Below are 25,348 nucleotides of genomic sequence, written 5' to 3' on the forward strand. Positions count from 1 at the left end.
GTGGGTCTCTCCAAGTAATATAGTCTGGATGTCAGGTCTGTGTGTTTCTCCCAGTAATATAGGCTGGATGTGAGGTCTGATTGTCTCTCCCAGTAACATAGGCTGTATATGAGCTCTATGTGTCTCTCCCAGTAATATAGGCTGGCTGTGAGGTCTGTGTGTTTCTCCCAGTAATATAGACTGGATGTGACGTCTGTGTGTCCCTCCCAGTAATATAGGCTGGATGGGAGGTCTGTGTGTCTCTCCCAGTAATATAGGTTGGATGTGAGCTCTGTGTGTCTCTCCCAGTAATATAGGCTGGATGTGAGATCTGTGTGTCTTTCCCAGTGACATAGGCTGGATGTGAGGTCTGTGTATCTCTCCCAGTAATATAGGCTGGATGTGAGATCTGTGTGTCTTTCCCAGTGATATAGGCTGGATGTGAGCTCTGTGTCTCCCAGTAATATAGGCTGGATGTGAGGTCTGTGTGTCTCTCCCAGTAATATAGGCTGGATGTGAGCTCAGTGTGTCTCTCCCAGTAATATAGGCTGGATGTGAGGTCTGTGTGTCTCTCCCAGTAATGCAGGCTGGATGTGAGGTCTGTGTGTCTCTCCCAGTAATATAGGCTGGATGTGAGATCTGTGTGTCTTTCCCAGTGATATAGGCTGGATGTGAGCTCTGTGTCTCCCAGTAATATAGGCTGAATGTGAGGTCTGTGTGTCTCTCCCAGTAATATAGGCTGGATGTGAGGTCTGTGTGTCTCTCCCAGTAATGCAGGCTGGATGTGAGGTCTGTGTATCTCTCCCAGTAATATAGGCTGGATGTGAGATCTGTGTGTCTTTCCCAGTGATATAGGCTGGATGTGAGCTCTGTGTCTCCCAGTAATATAGGCTGGATGTGAGGTCTGTGTGTCTCTCCCAGTAATATAGGCTGGATGTGAGCTCAGTGTGTCTCTCCCAGTAATATAGGCTGGATGTGACATCTGTGTGTCTCTCCCAGTAATATAGGCTGGATGTGAGGTCTGTGTGTCTCTCCCAGTAATGCAGGCTGGATGTGAGGTCTGTGTGTCTCTCCCAGTAATATAGGTTGGATGTGAAATGTGTGGGTCTCTCCCAGTAATATAGTCTGGATGTCAGGTCTGTGTGTTTCTCCCAGTAATATAGGCTGGATGTGAGGTCTGATTGTCTCTCCCAGTAACATAGGCTGTATATGAGCTCTATGTGTCTCTCCCAGTAATATAGGCTGGCTGTGTGGTCTGTGTGTTTCTCCCAGTAATATAGACTGGATGTGACGTCTGTGTGTCCCTCCCAGTAATATAGGCTGGATGGGAGGTCTGTGTGCCTCTTCCAGTAATATAGGCTGGATGTGATGTCCATGTGTCTCTCCCAGTAATATAGGCTGAATGTGAGGTCTGTGTGTCTCTCCCAGTAATATAGGCTGGATGTGAGATCTGTGTGTCTCTCCCAGTAATATAGGCTGGATGTGAGGTCTGTGTGTCTTTCCCAGTAATATAGGCTGGATGTGAGGTCTGTGTATCTCTCCCAGTAATATAGGCTGGATGTGAGGTCTGTGTGCCTCCCCCAGTAATATAGGCTGGATGTGAGCTCTGTGTCTCCCAGTAATATAGGCTGGATGTGAGGTCTGTGTGTCTCTCCCAGTAATATAGGCTGGATGTGAGGTCTGTGTGTCTCTCCCAGTAATATAGGCTGTATGTGAGCTCTGTGTGTCTCTCCCAGTAATATAGGCTGGATGTGAGCTGTGTGTCCCTCCCAGTAATATAGGCTGAATGTGAGGTCTGTGTATCTCTCCCAGTAATATAGGCTGGATGTGAGCTCAGTGTGTCTCTCCCAGTAATATAGGCTGGATGTGACGTCTGTGTGTCTCTCCCAGTAATATAGGCTGGATGTGAGGTCTGTGTGTCTCTCCCAGTAATGCAGGCTGGATGTGAGGTCTGTGTGTCTCTCCCAGTAATATAGGCTGGATGTGAAATGTGTGGGTCTCTCCCAGTAATATAGTCTGGATGTCAGGTCTGTGTGTTTCTCCCAGTAATATAGGCTGGATGTGAGGTCTGATTGTCTCTCCCAGTAACATAGGCTGTATATGAGCTCTATGTGTCTCTCCCAGTAATATAGGCTGGCTGTGAGGTCTGTGTGTTTCTCCCAGTAATATAGACTGGATGTGACGTCTGTGTGTCCCTCCCAGTAATATAGGCTGGATGGGAGGTCTGTGTGTCTCTCCCAGTAATATAGGTTGGATGTGAGCTCTGTGTGTCTCTCCCAGTAATATAGGCTGGATGTGAGATCTGTGTGTCTTTCCCAGTGACATAGGCTGGATGTGAGGTCTGTGTATCTCTCCCAGTAATATAGGCTGGATGTGAGATCTGTGTGTCTTTCCCAGTGATATAGGCTGGATGTGAGCTCTGTGTCTCCCAGTAATATAGGCTGGATGTGAGGTCTGTGTGTCTCTCCCAGTAATATAGGCTGGATGTGAGCTCAGTGTGTCTCTCCCAGTAATATAGGCTGGATGTGACGTCTGTGTGTCTCTCCCAGTAATATAGGCTGGATGTGAGGTCTGTGTGTCTCTCCCAGTAATGCAGGCTGGATGTGAGGTCTGTGTGTCTCTCCCAGTAATATAGGCTGGATGTGAAATGTGTGGGTCTCTCCCAGTAATATAGTCTGGATGTCAGGTCTGTGTGTTTCTCCCAGTAATATAGGCTGGATGTGAGGTCTGATTGTCTCTCCCAGTAACATAGGCTGTATATGAGCTCTATGTGTCTCTCCCAGTAATATAGGCTGGATGTGAGATCTGTGTGTCTTTCCCAGTGACATAGGCTGGATGTGAGGTCTGTGTATCTCTCCCAGTAATATAGGCTGGATGTGAGATCTGTGTGTCTTTCCCAGTGATATAGGCTGGATGTGAGCTCTGTGTCTCCCAGTAATATAGGCTGGATGTGAGGTCTGTGTGTCTCTCCCAGTAATATAGGCTGGATGTGAGCTCAGTGTGTCTCTCCCAGTAATATAGGCTGGATGTGAGGTCTGTGTGTCTCTCCCAGTAATGCAGGCTGGATGTGAGGTCTGTGTGTCTCTCCCAGTAATATAGGCTGGATGTGAGATCTGTGTGTCTTTCCCAGTGATATAGGCTGGATGTGAGCTCTGTGTCTCCCAGTAATATAGGCTGAATGTGAGGTCTGTGTGTCTCTCCCAGTAATATAGGCTGGATGTGAGGTCTGTGTGTCTCTCCCAGTAATGCAGGCTGGATGTGAGGTCTGTGTATCTCTCCCAGTAATATAGGCTGGATGTGAGATCTGTGTGTCTTTCCCAGTGATATAGGCTGGATGTGAGCTCTGTGTCTCCCAGTAATATAGGCTGGATGTGAGGTCTGTGTGTCTCTCCCAGTAATATAGGCTGGATGTGAGCTCAGTGTGTCTCTCCCAGTAATATAGGCTGGATGTGACATCTGTGTGTCTCTCCCAGTAATATAGGCTGGATGTGAGGTCTGTGTGTCTCTCCCAGTAATGCAGGCTGGATGTGAGGTCTGTGTGTCTCTCCCAGTAATATAGGTTGGATGTGAAATGTGTGGGTCTCTCCCAGTAATATAGTCTGGATGTCAGGTCTGTGTGTTTCTCCCAGTAATATAGGCTGGATGTGAGGTCTGATTGTCTCTCCCAGTAACATAGGCTGTATATGAGCTCTATGTGTCTCTCCCAGTAATATAGGCTGGCTGTGTGGTCTGTGTGTTTCTCCCAGTAATATAGACTGGATGTGACGTCTGTGTGTCCCTCCCAGTAATATAGGCTGGATGGGAGGTCTGTGTGCCTCTTCCAGTAATATAGGCTGGATGTGATGTCCATGTGTCTCTCCCAGTAATATAGGCTGAATGTGAGGTCTGTGTGTCTCTCCCAGTAATATAGGCTGGATGTGAGATCTGTGTGTCTCTCCCAGTAATATAGGCTGGATGTGAGGTCTGTGTGTCTTTCCCAGTAATATAGGCTGGATGTGAGGTCTGTGTATCTCTCCCAGTAATATAGGCTGGATGTGAGGTCTGTGTGCCTCCCCCAGTAATATAGGCTGGATGTGAGCTCTGTGTCTCCCAGTAATATAGGCTGGATGTGAGGTCTGTGTGTCTCTCCCAGTAATATAGGCTGGATGTGAGGTCTGTGTGTCTCTCCCAGTAATATAGGCTGTATGTGAGCTCTGTGTGTCTCTCCCAGTAATATAGGCTGGATGTGAGCTGTGTGTCCCTCCCAGTAATATAGGCTGAATGTGAGGTCTGTGTATCTCTCCCAGTAATATAGGCTGGATGTGAGCTCAGTGTGTCTCTCCCAGTAATATAGGCTGGATGTGACGTCTGTGTGTCTCTCCCAGTAATATAGGCTGGATGTGAGGTCTGTGTGTCTCTCCCAGTAATGCAGGCTGGATGTGAGGTCTGTGTGTCTCTCCCAGTAATATAGGCTGGATGTGAAATGTGTGGGTCTCTCCCAGTAATATAGTCTGGATGTCAGGTCTGTGTGTTTCTCCCAGTAATATAGGCTGGATGTGAGGTCTGATTGTCTCTCCCAGTAACATAGGCTGTATATGAGCTCTATGTGTCTCTCCCAGTAATATAGGCTGGCTGTGAGGTCTGTGTGTTTCTCCCAGTAATATAGACTGGATGTGACGTCTGTGTGTCCCTCCCAGTAATATAGGCTGGATGGGAGGTCTGTGTGTCTCTCCCAGTAATATAGGTTGGATGTGAGCTCTGTGTGTCTCTCCCAGTAATATAGGCTGGATGTGAGATCTGTGTGTCTTTCCCAGTGACATAGGCTGGATGTGAGGTCTGTGTATCTCTCCCAGTAATATAGGCTGGATGTGAGATCTGTGTGTCTTTCCCAGTGATATAGGCTGGATGTGAGCTCTGTGTCTCCCAGTAATATAGGCTGGATGTGAGGTCTGTGTGTCTCTCCCAGTAATATAGGCTGGATGTGAGCTCAGTGTGTCTCTCCCAGTAATATAGGCTGGATGTGACGTCTGTGTGTCTCTCCCAGTAATATAGGCTGGATGTGAGGTCTGTGTGTCTCTCCCAGTAATGCAGGCTGGATGTGAGGTCTGTGTGTCTCTCCCAGTAATATAGGCTGGATGTGAAATGTGTGGGTCTCTCCCAGTAATATAGTCTGGATGTCAGGTCTGTGTGTTTCTCCCAGTAATATAGGCTGGATGTGAGGTCTGATTGTCTCTCCCAGTAACATAGGCTGTATATGAGCTCTATGTGTCTCTCCCAGTAATATAGGCTGGATGTGAGGTCTGTGTGCCTCTTCCAGTAATATAGGCTGGATGTGATGTCCATGTGTCTCTCCCAGTAATATAGGCTGGATGTGAGGTCTGTGTGTCTCTCCCAGTAATATAGGTTGGATGTGAGCTCTGTGTGTCTCTCCCAGTAATATAGGCTGGATGTGAGATCTGTGTGTCTTTCCCAGTGACATAGGCTGGATGTGAGGTCTGTGTATCTCTCCCAGTAATATAGGCTGGATGTGAGATCTGTTTGTCTTTCCCAGTGATATAGGCTGGATGTGAGCTCTGTGTCTCCCAGTAATATAGGCTGGATGTGAGGTCTGTGTGTCTCTCCCAGTAATATAGGCTGGATGTGAGCTCAGTGTGTCTCTCCCAGTAATATAGGCTGGATGTGACGTCTGTGTGTCTCTCCCAGTAATATAGGCTGGATGTGAGGTCTGTGTGTCTCTCCCAGTAATGCAGGCTGGATGTGAGGTCTGTGTGTCTCTCCCAGTAATATAGGTTGGATGTGAAATGTGTGGGTCTCTCCCAGTAATATAGTCTGGATGTCAGGTCTGTGTGTTTCTCCCAGTAATATAGGCTGGATGTGAGGTCTGATTGTCTCTCCCAGTAACATAGGCTGTATATGAGCTCTATGTGTCTCTCCCAGTAATATAGGCTGGCTGTGTGGTCTGTGTGTTTCTCCCAGTAATATAGACTGGATGTGACGTCTGTGTGTCCCTCCCAGTAATATAGGCTGGATGGGAGGTCTGTGTGCCTCTTCCAGTAATATAGGCTGGATGTGATGTCCATGTGTCTCTCCCAGTAATATAGGCTGAATGTGAGGTCTGTGTGTCTCTCCCAGTAATATAGGCTGGATGTGAGATCTGTGTGTCTCTCCCAGTAATATAGGCTGGATGTGAGGTCTGTATGTCTTTCCCAGTAATATAGGCTGGATGTGAGGTCTGTGTATCTCTCCCAGTAATATAGGCTGGATGTGAGGTCTGTGTGCCTCCCCCAGTAATATAGGCTGGATGTGAGCTCTGTGTCTCCCAGTAATATAGGCTGGATGTGAGGTCTGTGTGTCTCTCCCAGTAATATAGGCTGTATGTGAGCTCTGTGTGTCTCTCCCAGTAATATAGGCTGGATGTGAGCTGTGTGTCCCTCCCAGTAATATAGGCTGAATGTGAGGTCTGTGTATCTCTCCCAGTAATATAGGCTGGATGTGAGCTCAGTGTGTCTCTCCCAGTAATATAGGCTGGATGTGACGTCTGTGTGTCTCTCCCAGTAATATAGGCTGGATGTGAGGTCTGTGTGTCTCTCCCAGTAATGCAGGCTGGATGTGAGGTCTGTGTGTCTCTCCCAGTAATATAGGCTGGATGTGAAATGTGTGGGTCTCTCCCAGTAATATAGTCTGGATGTCAGGTCTGTGTGTTTCTCCCAGTAATATAGGCTGGATGTGAGGTCTGATTGTCTCTCCCAGTAACATAGGCTGTATATGAGCTCTATGTGTCTCTCCCAGTAATATAGGCTGGCTGTGAGGTCTGTGTGTTTCTCCCAGTAATATAGACTGGATGTGACGTCTGTGTGTCCCTCCCAGTAATATAGGCTGGATGGGAGGTCTGTGTGCCTCTTCCAGTAATATAGGCTGGATGTGATGTCCATGTGTCTCTCCCAGTAATATAGGCTGGATGTGAGGTCTGTGTGTCTCTCCCAGTAATATAGGCTGGATGTGAGCTCTGTGTCTCCCAGTAATATAGGCTGGATGTGAGGTCTGTGTGTCTCTCCCAGTAATATAGGCTGGATGTGAGGTCTGTGTGTCTCTCCCAGTAATATAGGCTGTATGTGAGCTCTGTGTGTCTCTCCCAGTAATATAGGCTGGATGTGAGCTGTGTGTCCCTCCCAGTAATATAGGCTGAATGTGAGGTCTGTGTATCTCTCCCAGTAATATAGGCTGGATGTGAGCTATGTGTGTCTCTCCCAGTAATATAGGCTGGATGTGAGGTCTGTGTATCTCCCAGTAATATAGGCTGGATGTGAGGTCTGTGTGTCTCTCCCAGTAATATAGGCTGGATGTGAGGTCTGTGTGTCTCTCCCAGTAATATAGGCTGGATGTGAGGTCTGCATGTCTCTTCCAGTAATATAGGCTGGATGTGAGGTCTGTGTGTCTTTCCCAGTAATACAGACTGGATGTGAGGTCTGTGTGTCTCTCCCAGTAATATAGGCTGGATGTGAGCTATGTGTGTCTCTCCCAGTAACATAGGCTGGATGTGACGTCTGCATGTCTCTCCCAGTAATATAGGCGGATGTGAACTCTATGTGTCTCTGCCAGTAATATAGGCTGGATGTGAGCTATGTGTGTCTCTCCCAGTAACATAGGCTGGATGTGAGATCTGTGTCTCTCCCAGTAATATAGGCTAGATGTGAGATCTGTGTCTCTCCCAGTAATATAGGCTGGATGTGACGTCTGCATGTCTTTCCCAGTAATATAGGCTGGATGTGAGGTCTGTGTGTCTCTCCCAGTAATATAGGCTGGATGTCAGTTCAGTTTTTATCTAGAGTACTGTTATTTTCACTGCTCAAATATCAGCATAGCTCTAAGGCTATGTGCACACATTGCGGATTTCTGTGCGGATTTTTCTGCTCAGTTTTTAAAAAATCCGCAGGTAAAATGCACTGCATTTTACCTGCAGATTTACCGTGGATTTCCTGTGGTTTTTGTGTGGATTTCACCTGAGTTTTACCACCTGTGTATTCCTATAAAGCAACAAGTGTAAAACGCTGCAGAATCTGCACAAAGAATTGACATGCTGCGGAAAATACAACGTAGCGTGGTATTTTCCGCACCATGTGATTTTCCATAGGTTTACATGGTACTGCAAACCTGATGGAAAACTGCTGCGAATCCGCAGTGGCCAATTCACAGGCAAATCTGCAACATGTGCACATAGCGTAATACTCTGCTTAATTCCTTTGTATCTGCTTTCTCCTTATCTACAGCCTGATTTTTCTGCCCTCTCTGATACTGTAGATACTTTCCCCTCTTCCCACTTTATGAAGATCTGTGTACAAATGCCATATCTCCATAATCTATTAGTTTCCACTGAACAGGGTTTGTGAAAAACAGAGATCCCTACCTGCAGACCACTATGGCTGAAATCATCAAACATTTTTTTATCAGTGATGGTTTCAATGACAGCCGCCCTTCTTTACACAATGTAGGGATAGTTAGGGATTCAGCTCTATTCCCTGACTATAGCACTCAGGGATTTTACTGGAAATGATTGATCTTTCCATGTCTGGGGACAGGGACTAAAATCCATCACATCTTTACCTAGCCGTCCTCTCTATAGGGATGTGGACTCTTTGTAAGCCACCTTTGAGAGTTTGATGAAAACTTGACCCCAAACCTGAATGTTTTTCTCAAAAAGCCTAAAAGACATTGTACAAAGTCTTCTTCTGATGTAGAAGATGCTCACAGCTCAGATTTTTGAATGTTGTTCTGGATCTGCTGGAGGACACCACTCTCCATATTTTTGTTCTCATTTTCATGGCACAATAACATGGGAATGATCAAACACCAAGTATTGGGAGATGTTGGGACACAGTTTATCACCCCCTCCTCCTTTGTTCCCATCGACATGGTCACTTTTGTGACTCCTGTGCTGATAGAGGGTTTTTCCTTGCTGATCTTCACCTCTTGGAATTGAGAGCGGTTACAAAGAGCATCTCTTATTTTGGAGGACCAGAACAAGGACATTAGATTCTTTTCAATGGATAGTGTGTAATACTTCATTTCTCCTCTGGGGGCACTGCCGGTAAATTGAACACTTACTGGCAGATGAATATTGTGGATCCCAATAAGTGTACACTTTGTGATCTACTTGTTTTCCCAGGATCCTTCTTGTAATTAGTGATTCTGGAGAGATGTCCTGTAGAACGCAACTTAGGGTCAATCTAAAACTTATTGGATACCTTTGTCTGCGTCGTATCTTAGGGATGAAGAAAGATGTAACATACTAAGAAGATGAGGATGGAAAACACCTTGAAAAAAAAAAGGCTTCAGAGAAGGTAAAGAGTGAATTGAAACCGATAAAGAGGGCTGAGCAGAACTGTGCTGAGATATTTCCCGTAAATGTAGCAAGAGGCGAACGCGCGTCGGTGTGTAATACTATAATTACACCATAGGAGGCTGCAGATAACATAACAGCTGCAGCCTGATATTATTTGGTGCTAATTAAATGAGATTACAGCTTCACATGGGACACAGACAACACCTAATTCATTCAGGCGTTATGACTCCATTTAAAGGGAAATCCCAGTAATGTAGGTTGAAGTGTCAGATTGTATCTGGTTCTGCTGTGGAATAATATAGGGACCAGAACTCAGAGAGATGAAAGCCAGGGGTCAGAGAGAGGAATACCAGAGGTCAAAGATAAGTAGTTCCAGATGTCAAAGAAGTCGTAGTGAGCAAACGTTTTAGGCAGGTGTGAACAAGCCGTAAGAATGCTTTAAGAAAAAATAAGTCTCAACAGTCGATTTTCATCAATTAATAAAATGCAAAAGGAATAAAAGAGAAATCTAAGTCCCATCAGTATTTGCTGTAAACGCACTTTTCCTTCATCAATTTTTCTTGGTACGATACACTTACACAAAGTCAAAGGATTTTGTAGGATTATTGTCAGCAACCCATTTTTCCAATCAAGTGATAATGATCATCATTTTCATGTGTAACTGAAACAGAAACAGCCCTCTAGTAGGCTTAAAACTGGGTGAGGGACAGCCTAACTCCGCTACATTGGTGATTCTGTGGAAGACAGTCTCCTGTCACAAGTCATACACCATGGTAAGACTGAGCGCACAAGGTAGTTATACTTAATCAGCAAGGTCTCTCCCAGGCAAATATTTCACAGACTGGGGTTCCAAGATGATCAAGGTTTTCTGAAGAAGCACCAATAATCGGGCAACATTGAGGACTTTAGTGGTTAGACAACAAAACAGCAGATGAAAGTCACGTCATTCTTACTTCCCTTTGAAGTTGGAAAATGTCCAGCAGTGCCATCAACTCAAAACTGGCACCAACTTGTGGAACCCAGTTATACCCATCTATCGCTCATAAGTCTGGCCAGAAGTGGTAGAATTGGGGTCAAAACAACTTATATTCAACATGGAAACAAGGCCAAGTGACAAAAATATAGAAAATGGGGTGTCAAAACCATCACAGCCGGTGCTTTGGACTGACGACTGAAATATTCTGCCGTAAGAGAAGGCAGTTTTTCATGAAGGGCTGGAGAGAGGCACAATAATGGGGTCTACTGGAGCAGGGTGGAGGGTCCTTCAGATTTGGGGTTTCAATTCAGCAAACGGAGATGGAGTTTTGTCAGGATTAATGGTCTTTGGCCGGCCTGCTCCCTTCCGGCAGGTCTGCATCTGATTCCAGTTGTTGTCTCTGCCTTGTTCCTTCTGATAAGTGTTCGTCATGTTCATTATATCCTATGGGAAACCGTTCCGTCCTCCAGTGCCAGTGAAGCGATGGCCGGGGGACCACCACGGTGCAGGAAGACTACTGTACACAAGATGAGGTGCAAACAACAAAGGGTAGATTTATTGGAAGGCAAGGAATGAAGGGAATGAGGAAGATGCAAACAGGGGTTTACAATGGCAAAAGACAATTTACAAGAGTAATAAACTTTATCTTTTCCGTAAAATAGCACGGTGCTCCAACTATTACAGACTCAAATGTCTAATAAGTAAATGTAAACAATAAACGAGTGATGATGCTACTCTATATATAACCTCCCTGGCCTTTACTGAGCAGGCCATATGGCTCCCGTGTACTGACTATTGAAGCCTACACTAGGCCCTAACAGTTGCACCAAACAGGAATAAACTCACGGTGATGTTGGAGAATCAGGTCCAGTCCCAGGGGGGCCCCCAGCAGTCTAATACGGTGGTGCGCACGGCTTTCTGTCAACTCTGTGAAGCGTGGTCTTCTCCTTGCTTCTGGATCCTAGGGATGCTCCTGGAAACTGTAAATCCCTTTCTCTGTATCTTCGTGGCTCTCTTGCAGCTATATCAGGACACAGTTCTTCTCTCTTTCAGCACAACAAGTCCTCTCTCCAGCAGCCTCAGCTCACACACACTGCTCCAGCTCCACACCTGCACGCTGCACAGACTAGCTCATTACAACGATTATTGCAGGGGAGAAACAGAACATTCCATCACGCCAGACAAGGGGGTGCAGCCTCTTAAAGTGACAGCTTGTTCCTTACTGTCCATAACAGCACCAAGAAAAAAACCAAGAAATTAAAAAAAAAAAGACCTAATAAATATACTTCTATTGTAAATAAATAAAAAAATAATAAGGAACCACTTATAACCTATAAACCAAAAGTAGGGATCCTAAGGGTCAGAGTTAGCTCGTAATAAATTATAGAGCACAAAAAAATAGTAATACTAGGAAAGGACTAGGGAGGATAGTGGTGCCTCACCCTAAGCTATTCCCTTCCTTGCAGCGGAGGTTGGCACCCTGGGATACGAAATGGCTCCCCCGCTCAACGTCGACTGACCCTGATGACCCTAATAGGTATCCCTACCACAAGCCACCACCCAAACAAACACCACAAAAACAGAAAAAAGTGAAAATATACACTAAAATGCTGTAGCTAGTACTGACTGTTGGCAATAGCGGTGAGCTTCAAACAGTAGACTCTAAGAGATTACTAAGACTCTTTCTAATGTGAACACTAAGAGATAAGGTGATTCACAGAGATAGACCGTAGACAATGTTTAATAGCACAGTTTACTCCACTTAGGGGTAAGATTCAGGTGGAGTACGAAAAAATTATAAAATAATCACCTATTAGAAAACGGAAGAGTCTTAATAAACGTTATGGTATCGACGCCAGAAAAAAAAAATATATATAGGGACATAGTTGACAATGATGTTCAGATCAATCCCTTGTAGTGCACAATGGCATCAACGCCAGAAAAAGGTCAATTCATTCAAATATCTGAATGTAAATGAGGGACAATGATCAATCCCTTTTTAGTGCACAATGGCATCAGCGCCCCCCAAAAAAATCAGTTCATTCAGGGGCATCATCGCCAGAGATGTAATAATCTATAAATATCAGCAAATAATGGCATCATCGCCAGAGAAAAAGTGTCCCAAAAACAGGATATAAATAGTAAACTGATCAAAAACTTGATGGCATCACCGCCAGAAAAAAATCAAAGTCATAGCGTATGCGAGGGCATCATCGCCAGAAAATATTATGATCCAGATGTGTCAATAGCATCACTGTCAATAAGTGCAGGCATATTTCTCACACCACATATGGGTATGATTGACAGTAGCACTCTGATCAATACCTTTTAATATACAGTGGCATCAACGCCAGAAGAGAATCAGTCCATTCAAGTATGTACGAGGGCATCATCGCCAGAGATGTAATAATCTGTAAGTGTCAGCAGATAGTGGCATCATCGCCAGAAAAAACGCCCTAAGTGAACTGATCCATACATAGCATCACCGCCAGAAAAACGTTGTTAGGATCATAGCATATGCACAAGCATCACCAGAGGCTGTCACAAGCCACCTGTGCCAATAGCATCAGTATTAGTCAGTGCAGGCCTATTCCCGAAACATTAATACGTATAATCAGGGAGAATAGCGCAATAATGCTACATGGCTCACATAGTGCAGCAAAAGAGCAAGTAAAAAGTAATAGACCGACAGCACAGCAGCATATGTGTACGTTAGTGATACACTTATCTTAAGAGACAATGTCTCCTCCCGACGCGTTTCGCCCCGGAGGAGATCCTGCGGGGCTCATCAGGGGATGCCAATGATAGGCGTGGGCAGCGAGAGATACACACTTCCGGACCGCGTGCAGCGTCTGTATCTCTCGCTGCCCACGCCTATCATTGGCATCCCCTGATGAGCCCCGCAGGATCTCCTCCGGGGCGAAACGCGTCGGGAGGAGACATTGTCTCTTAAGATAAGTGTATCACTAACGTACACATATGCTGCTGTGCTGGCGGTCTATTACTTTTTACTTGCTCTTTTGCTGCACTATGTGAGCCATGTAGCATTATTGCGCTATTCTCCCTGATTATACGTATTAATGTTTCGGGAATAGGCCTGCACGGACTAATACTGATGCTATTGGCACAGGTGGCTTGTGACAGCCTCTGGTGATGCTTGTGCATATGCTATGATCCTAACAACGTTTTTCTGGCGGTGATGCTATGTATGGATCAGTTCACTTAGGGCTTTTTTTCTGGCGATGATGCCACTATCTGCTGACACTTACAGATTATTACATCTCTGGCGATGATGCCCTCGTACATACTTGAGTGGACTGATTCTCTTCTGGCATTGATGCCATTGTATATTAAAAGGTATTGATCAGAGTGCTACTGTCAATCATACCCATATGTGGTGTGAGAAATATGCCTGCACTTATTGACAGTGATGCTATTGACACATCTGGATCATAATATTTTCTGGCGATGATGCCCTCGCATACGCTATGACTTTGATTTTTTTCTGGCGGTGATGCCATCAAGTTTTTGATCAGTTTACTATTTATATCCTGTTTTTGGGACACTTTTTCTCTGGCGATGATGCCATTATTTGCTGATATTTATAGATTATTACATCTCTGGCGATGATGCCCCTATAAACATTCATACATCTGAATGAACTGATTTTTTTTTTGGGCGCTGATGCCATTGTGCACTAAAAAGGGATTGATCATTGTCCCTCATTTACATTCAGATATTTGAATGAATTGACCTTTTTCTGGCGTTGATGCCATTGTGCACTACAAGGGATTGATCTGAACATCATTGTCAACTATGTCCCTATATATATATTTTTTCTGGCGTCGATACCATAATGTTTATTAAGACTCTTCCGTTTTCTAATAGGTGATTATTTTATAATTTTTTCGTACTCCACCTGAATCTTACCCCTAAGTGGAGTAAACTGTGCTATTAAACATTGTCTACGGTCTATCTCTGTGAATCACCTTATCTCTTAGTGTTCACATTAGAAAGAGTCTTAGTAATCTCTTAGAGTCTACTGTTTGAAGCTCACCGCTATTGCCAACAGTCAGTACTAGCTACAGCATTTTAGTGTATATTTTCACTTTTTTCTGTTTTTGTGGTGTTTGTTTGGGTGGTGGCTTGTGGTAGGGATACCTATTAGGGTCATCAGGGTCAGTCGACGTTGAGCGGGGGAGCCATTTCGTATCCAACGGTGCCAACCTCCGCTGCAAGGAAGGGAATAGTTTAGGGTGAGGCACCACTATCCTCCCTAGTCCTTTCCTAGTATTACTATTTTTTTGTGCTCTATAATTTATTACGAGCTAACTCTGACCCTTAGGATCCCTACTTTTGGTTTATAGGTTATAAGTGGTTCCTTATTATTTTTTTTATTTATTTACAATAAAAGTATATTTTTTAGGTCTTTTTTTTGAATTTCTTGGTTTTTTTCTAGTTGAATAGACCTAGGCCATTCTTTTTTGGTTTTCTCCATAACAGCACCACCCTCTTACATGCCTCCCTTCTTAATGATGGTCGTCCTCGGCCATCACAGCATCAGGGTCAAAGTGTAATGGAGGAACGTGCAATGCGGAAACAGCACCTAGAGAGGAGGCAACAAAGGTGTAATAACAGACAGAGAACACTGTTCTACATATCGGACTGGTGGAACCCCAGCATTAGACCTCTGGGATCTACAAAGCTCTTGGCTGTCAGGCAAGGCTTGGCTCTCTTCCAGAGGAACACTTGTTGCAGGAGACATTGTGAGCACTTGTCTGGTCTCGTCCTCGCATGGTGGTACTGGTATATCATGACACAGTTCTCTCTTTCAGCTATCAGCACAAAAAGTCCTTTCTGCAGCAGCCTCAGCTTACACATGCTGCTCCAGCTCCACACCTGCACTCTGCACAGACTAGTTCATTACAAAGATTATTGCAGGGGAGAAGCAGAACATTCCATCACGCCAGAAAAGGGGGTGCAGCCTCTTAAAGTGACAGCGTGTTCTGTTGTGAATTCTGCTCTTGGGCTCCCTCCGGTGGTTATGAGTGGTAGTGCTGCTGTCTTTGGATCGCAGCATTTATCAGGTGTGTCCACTTATTGCAATTTGGACTGGGCTATTTAGTCTTCCTTTAGTCAGTGCCAGCTGTCCATTGTTTTTGGAGGATTCACATCCCTGACTGGTCTCTCCAGTTTTGCTGTTCTTTTCAACAAAGATAAGTTCTGGCTTTGTTTTTGCTGTCCACATGCTGTGGGCCTTATAGTTCTGTGCATTTTCATGTTTTGTCTTGTCCAGCTTTGTCTGTGTAAGGATTTTTTGCAGCCTAGCTGTATCTCTGGAGATGCAGATATGCCCTCCATGTCTTTAGTCAGATGTGGAGATTTGTATTTTCTGTGGTGGATATTTTCTAGTGTTTTAATACTGACCGCATAGTACTCTGTCCTATTCTTTCTTTTTAGCTAGAAAGGCCTCCTTTGCTAAATCCTGATTTCAGTCTGCGTATGTCTTTTCCCTCTCCTCTCACAGTCAATATTTGTGGGGGGCTGTCTATCCTTTGGGGATTTTCTCTGAGGCAAGATAGTTTTCCCGTTTCTATCTTTAGGGGAAGTTAGTCCTTAGGCTGTGTCGAGGTGTCTAGGGAGTGTTAGGTACATCCCACGGCTACTTCTAGTTGCGGTGCTAAGTTTAGGGTCTGCGGTCAGTACAGGTACCACCTTCTCCAGGGTACGTCACATGCTGCTCCTAGGCCACCAGATCATAACAGTGTTCCTTACTGTCCGTAACAGCACCACCCTCTTACACCAGGGGCAGCCTCTACCTCTGAGGGGTTCCTCCATCTGAGAACAATACCTGTCCTTCTGTACCCTGGGAGCAGCCCGAGTACAAACCCTAACCCATAAAACCAGCAATAACCTACTCGTTTGTGCTAGACAATATGTAGAGAAGCCTTATTGTCTCCGTCTCTGCAGGTAGAGGCGAGGACGTGAGAAAAAACATGGCTGCAATAACAAGGTGACGCTGCAAAACACTGATGTCATTGTCATAAATCATCATCAATAGAGAAATGCTGTAATATGGAGACTATTCCCATCTTCAGATTTCCGGAAAAACAAGTTTCTTTATTTCTCGACTGTTGGAAATTTCTAGTTTTCATTAAGATGTTTATTTTTTTAAGGAGTGATTGTGGTGTCCTGTGTTCCTCACGGATGTCAACTGTTGTAAATCGGTTACAGGTGTCTGGTCATGTTCCTCCCCCCAAAAAAAAACATGCACAATGCATATTGGTGGGGTATTTACCTTGGGAAAGGATTCACCTCTGTCACTTGATCTTGGGAAATTAGAGCACAAAGGGTTGGAATATTGCCCTGAGTGGGAGGAACATGGCCTACAACTATGATCTACTGCAGAGAGTGTCTCTGTCTGGAGGACTAATCAATCCTTGATTTCAATGGATATCATGTAATGCTTCATTTCTCCTGTGGGGACACTGCAGGGGAAGGAAATCACCTGCAGGTTACAGTTGATCACTGGGGATTCTAGCGGTACACTCTATGATTAGCTCATTTTAAAGAAGTCTCATCAAAAAGAAGTTATCATGAAAGGACAAGATCGATACACACTTACGAAATTGGCAGTTTTGGACGATTTTTCTCTAAATTGTATCGGGACCCTAAAACACATCAATCACTCTGCTACGAATTCTCCCAGTGTCGTCCTCCATCATTCAAAATCCTGCAGATGCAAAGCTCAGTCCCCACTGGCAAACTGGCCACGAGAAGTCCTACTGTTTGCCCTGTGTCCGGGCCCATTATTCTTTAGCCCCTGTAAGTATTTTCTACACTTCTCACATCTAACATAGTAACATAGTAACATAGTTAGTAAGGCCGAAAAAAGACATTTGTCCATCCAGTTCAGCCTATATTCCATCATAATAAATCCCCAGATCTACGTCCTTCTACAGAACCTAATAATTGTATGATACAATATTGTTACTCTCCAGGAAGACATCCAGGCCTCTCTTGAACCCCTCGACTGAGTTCGCCATCACCACCTCCTCAGGCAAGCAATTCCAGATTCTCACTGCCCTAACAGTAAAGAATCCTCTTCTATGTTGGTGGAAAAACCTTCTCTCCTCCAGACGCAAAGAATGCCCCCTTGTGCCCGTCACCTTCCTTGGTATAAACAGATCCTCAGCGAGATATTTGTATTGTCCCCTTATATACTTATACATGGTTATTAGATCGCCCCTCAGTCGTCTTTTTTCTAGACTAAATAATCCTATTTAGTAATCCTACTTAATAATATCCTACTTAATAATCTGAGACATTGTCCACACCGGGATTTCTTCTTGGTGAGGAAGCGGCGATGCATACTCGTGGCTGACTTTTTTTCAGTCTATAGAAGTTGTTGCTTTGGAGATTCCATGTGTACCATAGATCTTAGTGCAGACAGTGGCACCCCGATGCAAAACTTGAACCTGGGCCTCCAACTGTATGTTGGACAGATGTATTGGCCTTTGTATCATTCTAGATCCTATAAAGACATACATGTTCGCCTCACGTAGTAATGTCCCCCATCCTGGCCCCATCCTGTAATAATCTTCCCATCCTGTAAAATTGGCCCCATCCTATAATAATGTCCCCCATTCTGTAAAAATGTCCCCATCCTGTAATAATGTCTCCCATCATGGGCTCCTTCTTGGTGTAATGTTCCCCATCCTGTAATAATGTCCCTCATCCTCTAATGTAGCCAATCCTGTAATAATGCATCCCATCATGGGCTCCTTCCTGGTATAATGTTGCCCATCCTGACCCCATCCTGTAATAAGGTCCCCCATCCTGTAAAAATGTGCCCGTCCTGGCCTCATCTTATAATAATGTCCCCATCCTGTAAAAATGTCCTCATACTGTAATTATGTCATCCATCCTGTAATAATGTCCCCTATCATTTGGCTCCTTCCTGGTGTAATGTTCCCCATCCTGTAATAATTCCCCCAATCATGGGCTCCTTCCTGGTGTAATGTTCCCCATCTTGGCCCCATCCTATAATAATGTCCCCCATCATGGGCTCTTTCCTGGTGTAATGTTCCCCATCCTGTAATAATGTCACTCATCCTGTAATAATGTCCCCTATCATTTGGCTCATTCCTGGTGTAATGTTCCCCATCCTGTAATAAAGTCACCCATCCTGTAATAATGTCCCTATCATTTGGCTCCTTCCTGGTGTATTGTTCCCCAACCTGTAATAATGTCCCCCATCATGGGTTAATTCCTGGTGTAATGATCCCCAGCATGGGCTCCTTCCTGGTGTAATGTTCCACATCTTGGCCCCATCCTGTAATAATGTCACCCATCCTGTAATAATGATCCCCAGCATGGGCTCCTTCCTGGTGTAATGTTCCCCATCCTGTAATAATGTCCCCCATCATGGGCTCCTTCCTGGTGTAATGTTCCCAATTCGGTAATAATGTCACCCATCCTGTAATAATGTCCCCTATCATTTGGCTCCTTCCGGGAGTAATGTTCCCCATTCTGTAATAATGTCACCCATCCTGTAATAATGTCCCCTATCATTTGGCTCCTTCCTGGTGTAATGTTCCACATCTTGGCCCCATCCTATCATGATGTCCCCCATCATGGGCTCCTTCCTGGTGTAATGTTCCCCATCTTGGCCTTATCCTAAAATAATGTCCCTCATGCAGTAAAAATGTCCCCATCCTGGCCCCTTCCTGTACTAATGTCCCCCACAATTGGACCTTTCCTGGTATAATGTCCCTCATCCTGAGCCCCTATTGGAGGGGTCAGATTGGGTTTCAGAAGTGGTACGAGGATGCCCACCGAACTTTTTTCCCGGATGACACGACTATGAGCCCGGGTGCTATATATTCTGCAGAACCAGCTGTAAGTCCCACAGTAGATGTGAACCGTCCCTGTTGCTTTCTGCACAACGTGCAGTCGCCATATAAAGAATATAATAATAATAATAATAATATGACACTATAATAAATGTATATAATGTATGCAATCTTCTGAGCTATGAATACAGGACATGAGTCACTTGTGACTTTCCTGGTGACTTGGTAACAAATACCGTGACTTTATAATTAACCTGATATTTAATGTCACCTGGAAATCACCTGAAATCTTCGGGAAGTCAGCTGCGAAATATGATCATGTCACACGGGAACGGGTGAGAGGGCACATGGGTATCATAAAAGGAACAATAGCGTGCCTCGTGAGCAGCGCAGGGTGCACCAGGGGTGCAGAAGATACACCTGTACCGGGGCCCCTGTATCCTGGGGGCGCATGGTCCGACGCCAAATAAAACAACAGCATCAAAGAAACAATGACTTATTATTATTATTATTCCCGAGGCTGCAAGTTACAGTCATTTTAGGAAATTCACATGTATTTATAGAGGGAGAAAAATCGTTTTATCTGGAAACAGAATCCAATTTTCACATATTCTGGATTATTAGATGATCAAAGAAAAGAATGTAACGTTGAATGTTGTCATTGTGTCTGTCGGATTCCGGTCTTGGAAAATGACTTACGGTATATTACAATGTAGAGATGATCAGAAACATCCCTGCGGATTATTCGACAGGAGGGCAGAGAAAACGCTCTATTACATTTGTTATGCAGTGGATGTAAAAAAGTCTACACCCCCCTGTTAAAATGCCAAAAAATCATCACAAGAAGATGCATTTCAGAATTGTTTTCCACCTTTAATGTCACCTAAATAAATCTTTTTGAGCTGAAAAAGAAAAACACAGAACTAATATAATGTGGTTGCAAAACTCTGCACACCAAACTAATACTTTGTCTGAATCACCTTTGAATTCATGGCAGAATTCAGCGTTTTTTGGGTCGGAGTCTATCCCCTTCCCGTACAAAGTAAAATGCCTCCTTTGTGACCTCTAGATGGTGAAATTACCCCCTAGAAAATATTAGTGACCAGTGCAAATGTCTTATGCACATTTTGTTCTGTGTGCACCTTTGACTGTCACAATGCCCTGAGTGCCCCTAGAACAATAACGTTTATGTGCCTACTTACCTTACAATAATGTCCCCTGAGTCCACGCACATAAAATAATAGTGTCCCCTGAGTCTCCCCACATACAGTAATAATGTCCCCTGAGTAACCACACATACAGCAATAGTGTCCCCTGAGTCCCCATACATACAATAATAATGTCCCCTGAGTCTCCCCGACATACAGTAATAATGTCCCCTGAGTAACTATACATACAGTAATAATGTCCCCTGAGTCTCCCCACATAAAGTAATAATGTCCCCTTAGTCCCCCATGTACAGTAATAGTGTCCCCTGAGTCCCCTACATACAATAATAATAATCTTTATTTTTATAATAATCTTTATTTTTATATAGCGCTAACATATTCCGCAGCGCTTTACAGTTTTGCACACATTATCATCGCTGTCCCCGATGGGGCTCACAATCTAGAATCCCTATCAGTATGTCTTTGGAATGTGGGAGGAAACCGGAGTGCCTGGAGGAAACCCACACAAACACGGAGAGAACATACAAACTCTTTGCAGATGTTGTCCTGGGCGGGATTAGAACCCAGGACCCCAGCGCTGCAAGGCTACAGTGCTAACCACTGCGCCACCGTGCTGCCCTATAATGTCCCCTGAGTCTCCCCACATACAGTAATAATATCCCCTGAGTAACCACACATACAGCAATAGTGTCCCCTGAGTCCCCATACATACAATAATAATGTCCCCTGAGTACCCCCACATAAAGTAATAGTGTCCCCTGAGTCTCCCCACATACAGTAATAATGTCCCCTGAGTAACCACACATACAGTAATAGTGTCCCCTGAGTCCCCATGCATACAATAATAATGTCCCCTGAGTCTCCCCCACATACAGTAATAATGTCCCCTGAGTAACCACACATACAGCAATAGTGTCCCCTGAGTCCCCATACATACAATAATAATGTCCCCTGAATCTCCCCCACATACAGTAATACTGTCCCCTGAGTAAACCCATACAGTAATAATGTCCCCTGAATAACCACACATACAGTAATAATGTCCCCTGAGTCTTCCCACATACAGTAATAATATCCCCTGAGTCTCCCCACATACAGTAACATACAGTAATAATGTCCCCTGAGTCTCCCCACATAAAGTAATAATGTCCCTTTAGTCCCCCATGTACACTAATAGTGTCCCCTGAGTTCCCTACATACAATAATAATGTCCCCTGAGTCTCCCCACATACAGTAATAATATCCCCTGAGTAACCACACATACAGCAATAGTGTCCCCTGAGTCCCCATACATACAATAATAATGTCCCCTGAGTCCCCCCACATAAAGTAATTGTGTCCCCTGAGTCTCCCCACATACAGTAATAATGTCCCCTGAGTAACCACACATACAGTAATAGTGTCCCCTGAGTCCCCATACATACAATAATAATGTCCCCTGAGTCCCCCCACATAAAGTAATAGTGTCCCGAGTCTCCCCACATACAGTAATAATGTCCCCTGAGTAACCACACATACAGTAATAGTGTCCCCTGAGTCCCCCCACATAAAGTAATAATGTCCCCTTAGTCCCCCATGTACAGTATTTTTTTGTAATCTGAGCTCCTAAATGTACAGTTCCTCTATACACAGTGTGAGGCCCCCATAACTCCCCCATACAAAGCATAATGCCTCTCACACAGTATCATGGCCCCATAGTAAGCTCCACACTGTATGCTGCCCCCACAGTTATACTTACACTATATTAATCCCCCCACAGTAGACGTCTCTCTGTATGATGACCCCCACAGTAGTCCCCACACAGTATGATGTTCCCACAGTGACTCTTAGTATGTCTTATGGCCCTCACAGTAGTCTTCACTATGTATGATGGTCACGACAGTAGTCCTCACATTGTATGATATCCCCACAGTCATCCTTTCACTGAATTTTAGCCCCCACAGTAGTTCCCACATTGCATTATGGCCCCCACATTAGTCCCCACTGCATGATGCCCTCACAGTCCCCCTACAAATACCATTAAAATAACAAAAATTCATAAACTCAACTAATCCTGGTTTCTGGATAGTCCACCGTCAGACAGCAGCAAGTCACAAACAAACCAACAAGGTGGGGGTCATCATGCTGTGGTACGCGCAAGGCTTCAGAGTCACCGTACAGTGATGTTATCACATCACTCTGCCACTGCCCAGGACTCACATTATTTTGTTAACCACAGGCTTAAAGTGATCTGCACCCTACTGAATGGACAGAGGTAGTACAGTGAGGCTATTTCTCCCTCCTGTACTGCAGAGTTTAACTGATAAGAACGGTGTTCTCTACAGGTGGGCCCCAATGAGTCAGAGCCCTGGGATGATCGCCCCCTCTGACCCTCTGGTAGCACTGCTAGGCCATTCTAAAACTTTGATTTATTTCTGAGGCAGTCGTTCTCTTGTTGACATGGAATTATTCTTGGGGTTGTTTCCATACTGAAAGGTGAACTTTTTCTTCTTCTATTTTTTATTTTTATTGCAGAATGAACTAATATGTGGAACTGCTTTTAAGTAAAGCCCAGGTTCCAGCTGCCAAAAAACAGCCTTAAAACACAAAGTTGTCTCCACCAAGCTTCACTGTGGGTATGGTGTTCTTTTGGTCATGCACAGCATTGGGTTTATGCCTAACAGATCTTTTGGAATTATGGCCACAAACAGTATTTTTCTTTGTAAGAAAAGTCTTCCATCTTGCCAGCCTACCCCAAAGACCAGACATATGAACAATATGGTAGACTGTTTTCACATGCAGTATAAAATCAGTTCTTGCCAAAAATTCTTGCAACTCCTTTAATGTTTCTGTAGGCCTTTTGACAGCTCCTCTTACCAATTTTCTTTTTGTCTTTTCATCATTTTTGAGGGACGTCCAGTTCTAGATAATGTCAATGTTATGCCAAATTTAAGCCACTTCTCCATGGCAAATCTGATGCCTTTGAATGTTTTTTCTACCTGTCTCTCAATTGATAACTTTCAACAATGAGTTCCCTTTGCTGTGTTTTCAGCTGTTTACAAGCCATGGCTTTTGCTTAAAATGCAACTAAGGAAATCTGTAAATGATGGTGGCCATGTACTGACTACTATGTAACATGAGGGTAAATGTTATTGGAGAGTTCTGAACACAACCACATCTCCAGTTCTAAGAGAATGTTCAGACTCATGCAACCACATTATTTTAGTTTTATTTAAACCTGAAAATGATTTCAGTTTCTTTATCAGTGCATATGTACAGACTATGCATGATATTAAAGGTGGAAAAATATCTGAAATTATTCTTCTTGGTGTGATTTTTTTGTACACGACAAAATCTGACAATTTAGCAGGGGTGTGTAAACTTTGTATTCACTGTAGTTCTTTTGTTATTGATAGCCGTAGCTGAAGAAAGCATCGTCATGCTTCCTTCCCAAACTTTAGCACCATGACTACAGGATATAGTATGCAGGATAGATATATAAATGTCTGGTTTATGGGATATTGCGGTCATAGGAGAACATATAGGGCGGATCCTGTTGACTAGGTGCAATCTCCAGTTCTATTTAGATGTCACATGCTGTAAATTAACTCATTTCATCTCAGGGGTCAGCAGAGACCCCATTGCGGTACCCTGTATCCAGTGCATAAAGAAATGAGAGGACCTGCCCTGTCATGAAAAGCAAATTCAAGATGTAGCTATATTAAAGATTTGCAAGATATGGAGAGTGATGAACTATGAATTTCCTTTTGTTTCTTTTTGACTGAGCAAAAGAAACTAAGAACAATTTCAAAACAGGAAACTTCCTTGGTTTAGCTGAATAAGAAAGCAAACATCCAGAATGTCTTTTGTTGGAATGTTTGAGGAAATGACTGTCCTTTTTGGCTTAGATGGTGTGAATCGTCCATAAACACATTTCACTTGGAAGATATCGCCCTACCAGTCCAGAGGTTTCTTGACTCTGCTCTCTGGAAGATCAGAAGGGCGGGCATGTTCATAGGACATATAATAAAGACAGATAGATAGAGTTGGCGCTGGAGTCCAGGGTTCTAATCCCATCTTGGACACCATCTGCAAGGAGTTTGTATGTTGTCCCCGTGTTTGCGTCGGTTTCCTCCCACATTCCAAAGACATACTGATAGGGAATTTAGATTGACCCCATCGGGAACAGTGATGATAATGTGTGCAAAACTGTAAAGCGCTGTGGAATATGTTAGCGCTATATAAAAATAAAGATTATTTATTATTATTTATAGTCTCAGTAGTGCATACAGATGGTTGCTGTATGTTCTCTCCATGTTTCACTGTGGAATTTACTGCCGCATTCTAAGCAAAAAACAAACAATGTAACTTCCTTCTCACAGGACGTCTGTATAAAAGATTCCGGAGGATAAACGCTTCCTGACTTACTCCTAGGGACGGCATACATGTCTTCTATGTCAATGATTTGTGGCTGAGGAACTATAACTCCCAGAATCTCCAACCTTAATGTTTTCTCTCTTGTTAACAGAGCCATGCTCCTATATCTTCCACTACTACTGATAATGCTGAAAGAAGGGCGTCCGACCTACCGCGCCGATGAGAAGCCGCCTTGTGTGATATCGGTATGAGCTGAGATTGTTGGTATATAAATTTTGTGTATAAAATTATTCCAATTTTTTCAGATCTCTTCTTGTAGTCACTGAACGGGAATTGTTTTCTTCTTGATGTGATGCTCACAAGGTGTACTGTGATCACGGCAAGGACATGTGTGTTTCCCAGGGAAGTTTCCATTCACTGACGATAAGCAGACTTCTTGATATCACATATTGAATGAAATTTGTTAAAATTGTAAGAGCCCTTTAAGGTGTTATTCTGAACATATCTGTCTTGTACTGTTGGCGCATATACAGTTTTGCTCAAAAGTTTACATAGCCCGGCAGAATTTTTATTTTCTTTGCCTTTTTTCAGAGAATATCAATGATAACACCAAAACTGTTTCTGCACTCATGGTTAGTGGTTGGGTGAAGCCATTTATTGTCAATCTACTGTGTTTTCTCTTTTTAAATCATAA

At 44.0% G+C, this 25,348-nt stretch overlaps 1 protein-coding gene across 3 annotated transcripts in view; it reads left to right on the forward strand.

Moving 5' to 3' along the window:
- The window catches only part of LRRC32 (leucine rich repeat containing 32), a 188,561-nt gene that overhangs the window by 144,506 nt on the left and 18,707 nt on the right, over nt 1-25,348 (forward strand). For 2 of the 3 annotated variants that reach the window (XM_069759380.1, XM_069759381.1), the window contains exon 2: nt 24,806-24,899. In XM_069759380.1, the coding sequence (XP_069615481.1) occupies nt 24,806-24,899 (94 nt within the window). Of the gene's footprint in view, nt 1-9,228; nt 9,297-24,805; nt 24,900-25,348 lie in introns of those variants that run through there. The other variant, XM_069759379.1, reaches the window with a different exon arrangement.

Source organism: Ranitomeya imitator, chromosome 3 (genome assembly GCF_032444005.1).
Source record: "Ranitomeya imitator isolate aRanImi1 chromosome 3, aRanImi1.pri, whole genome shotgun sequence".
In the NCBI taxonomy this organism is placed as follows: domain Eukaryota; kingdom Metazoa; phylum Chordata; class Amphibia; order Anura; family Dendrobatidae; genus Ranitomeya; species Ranitomeya imitator.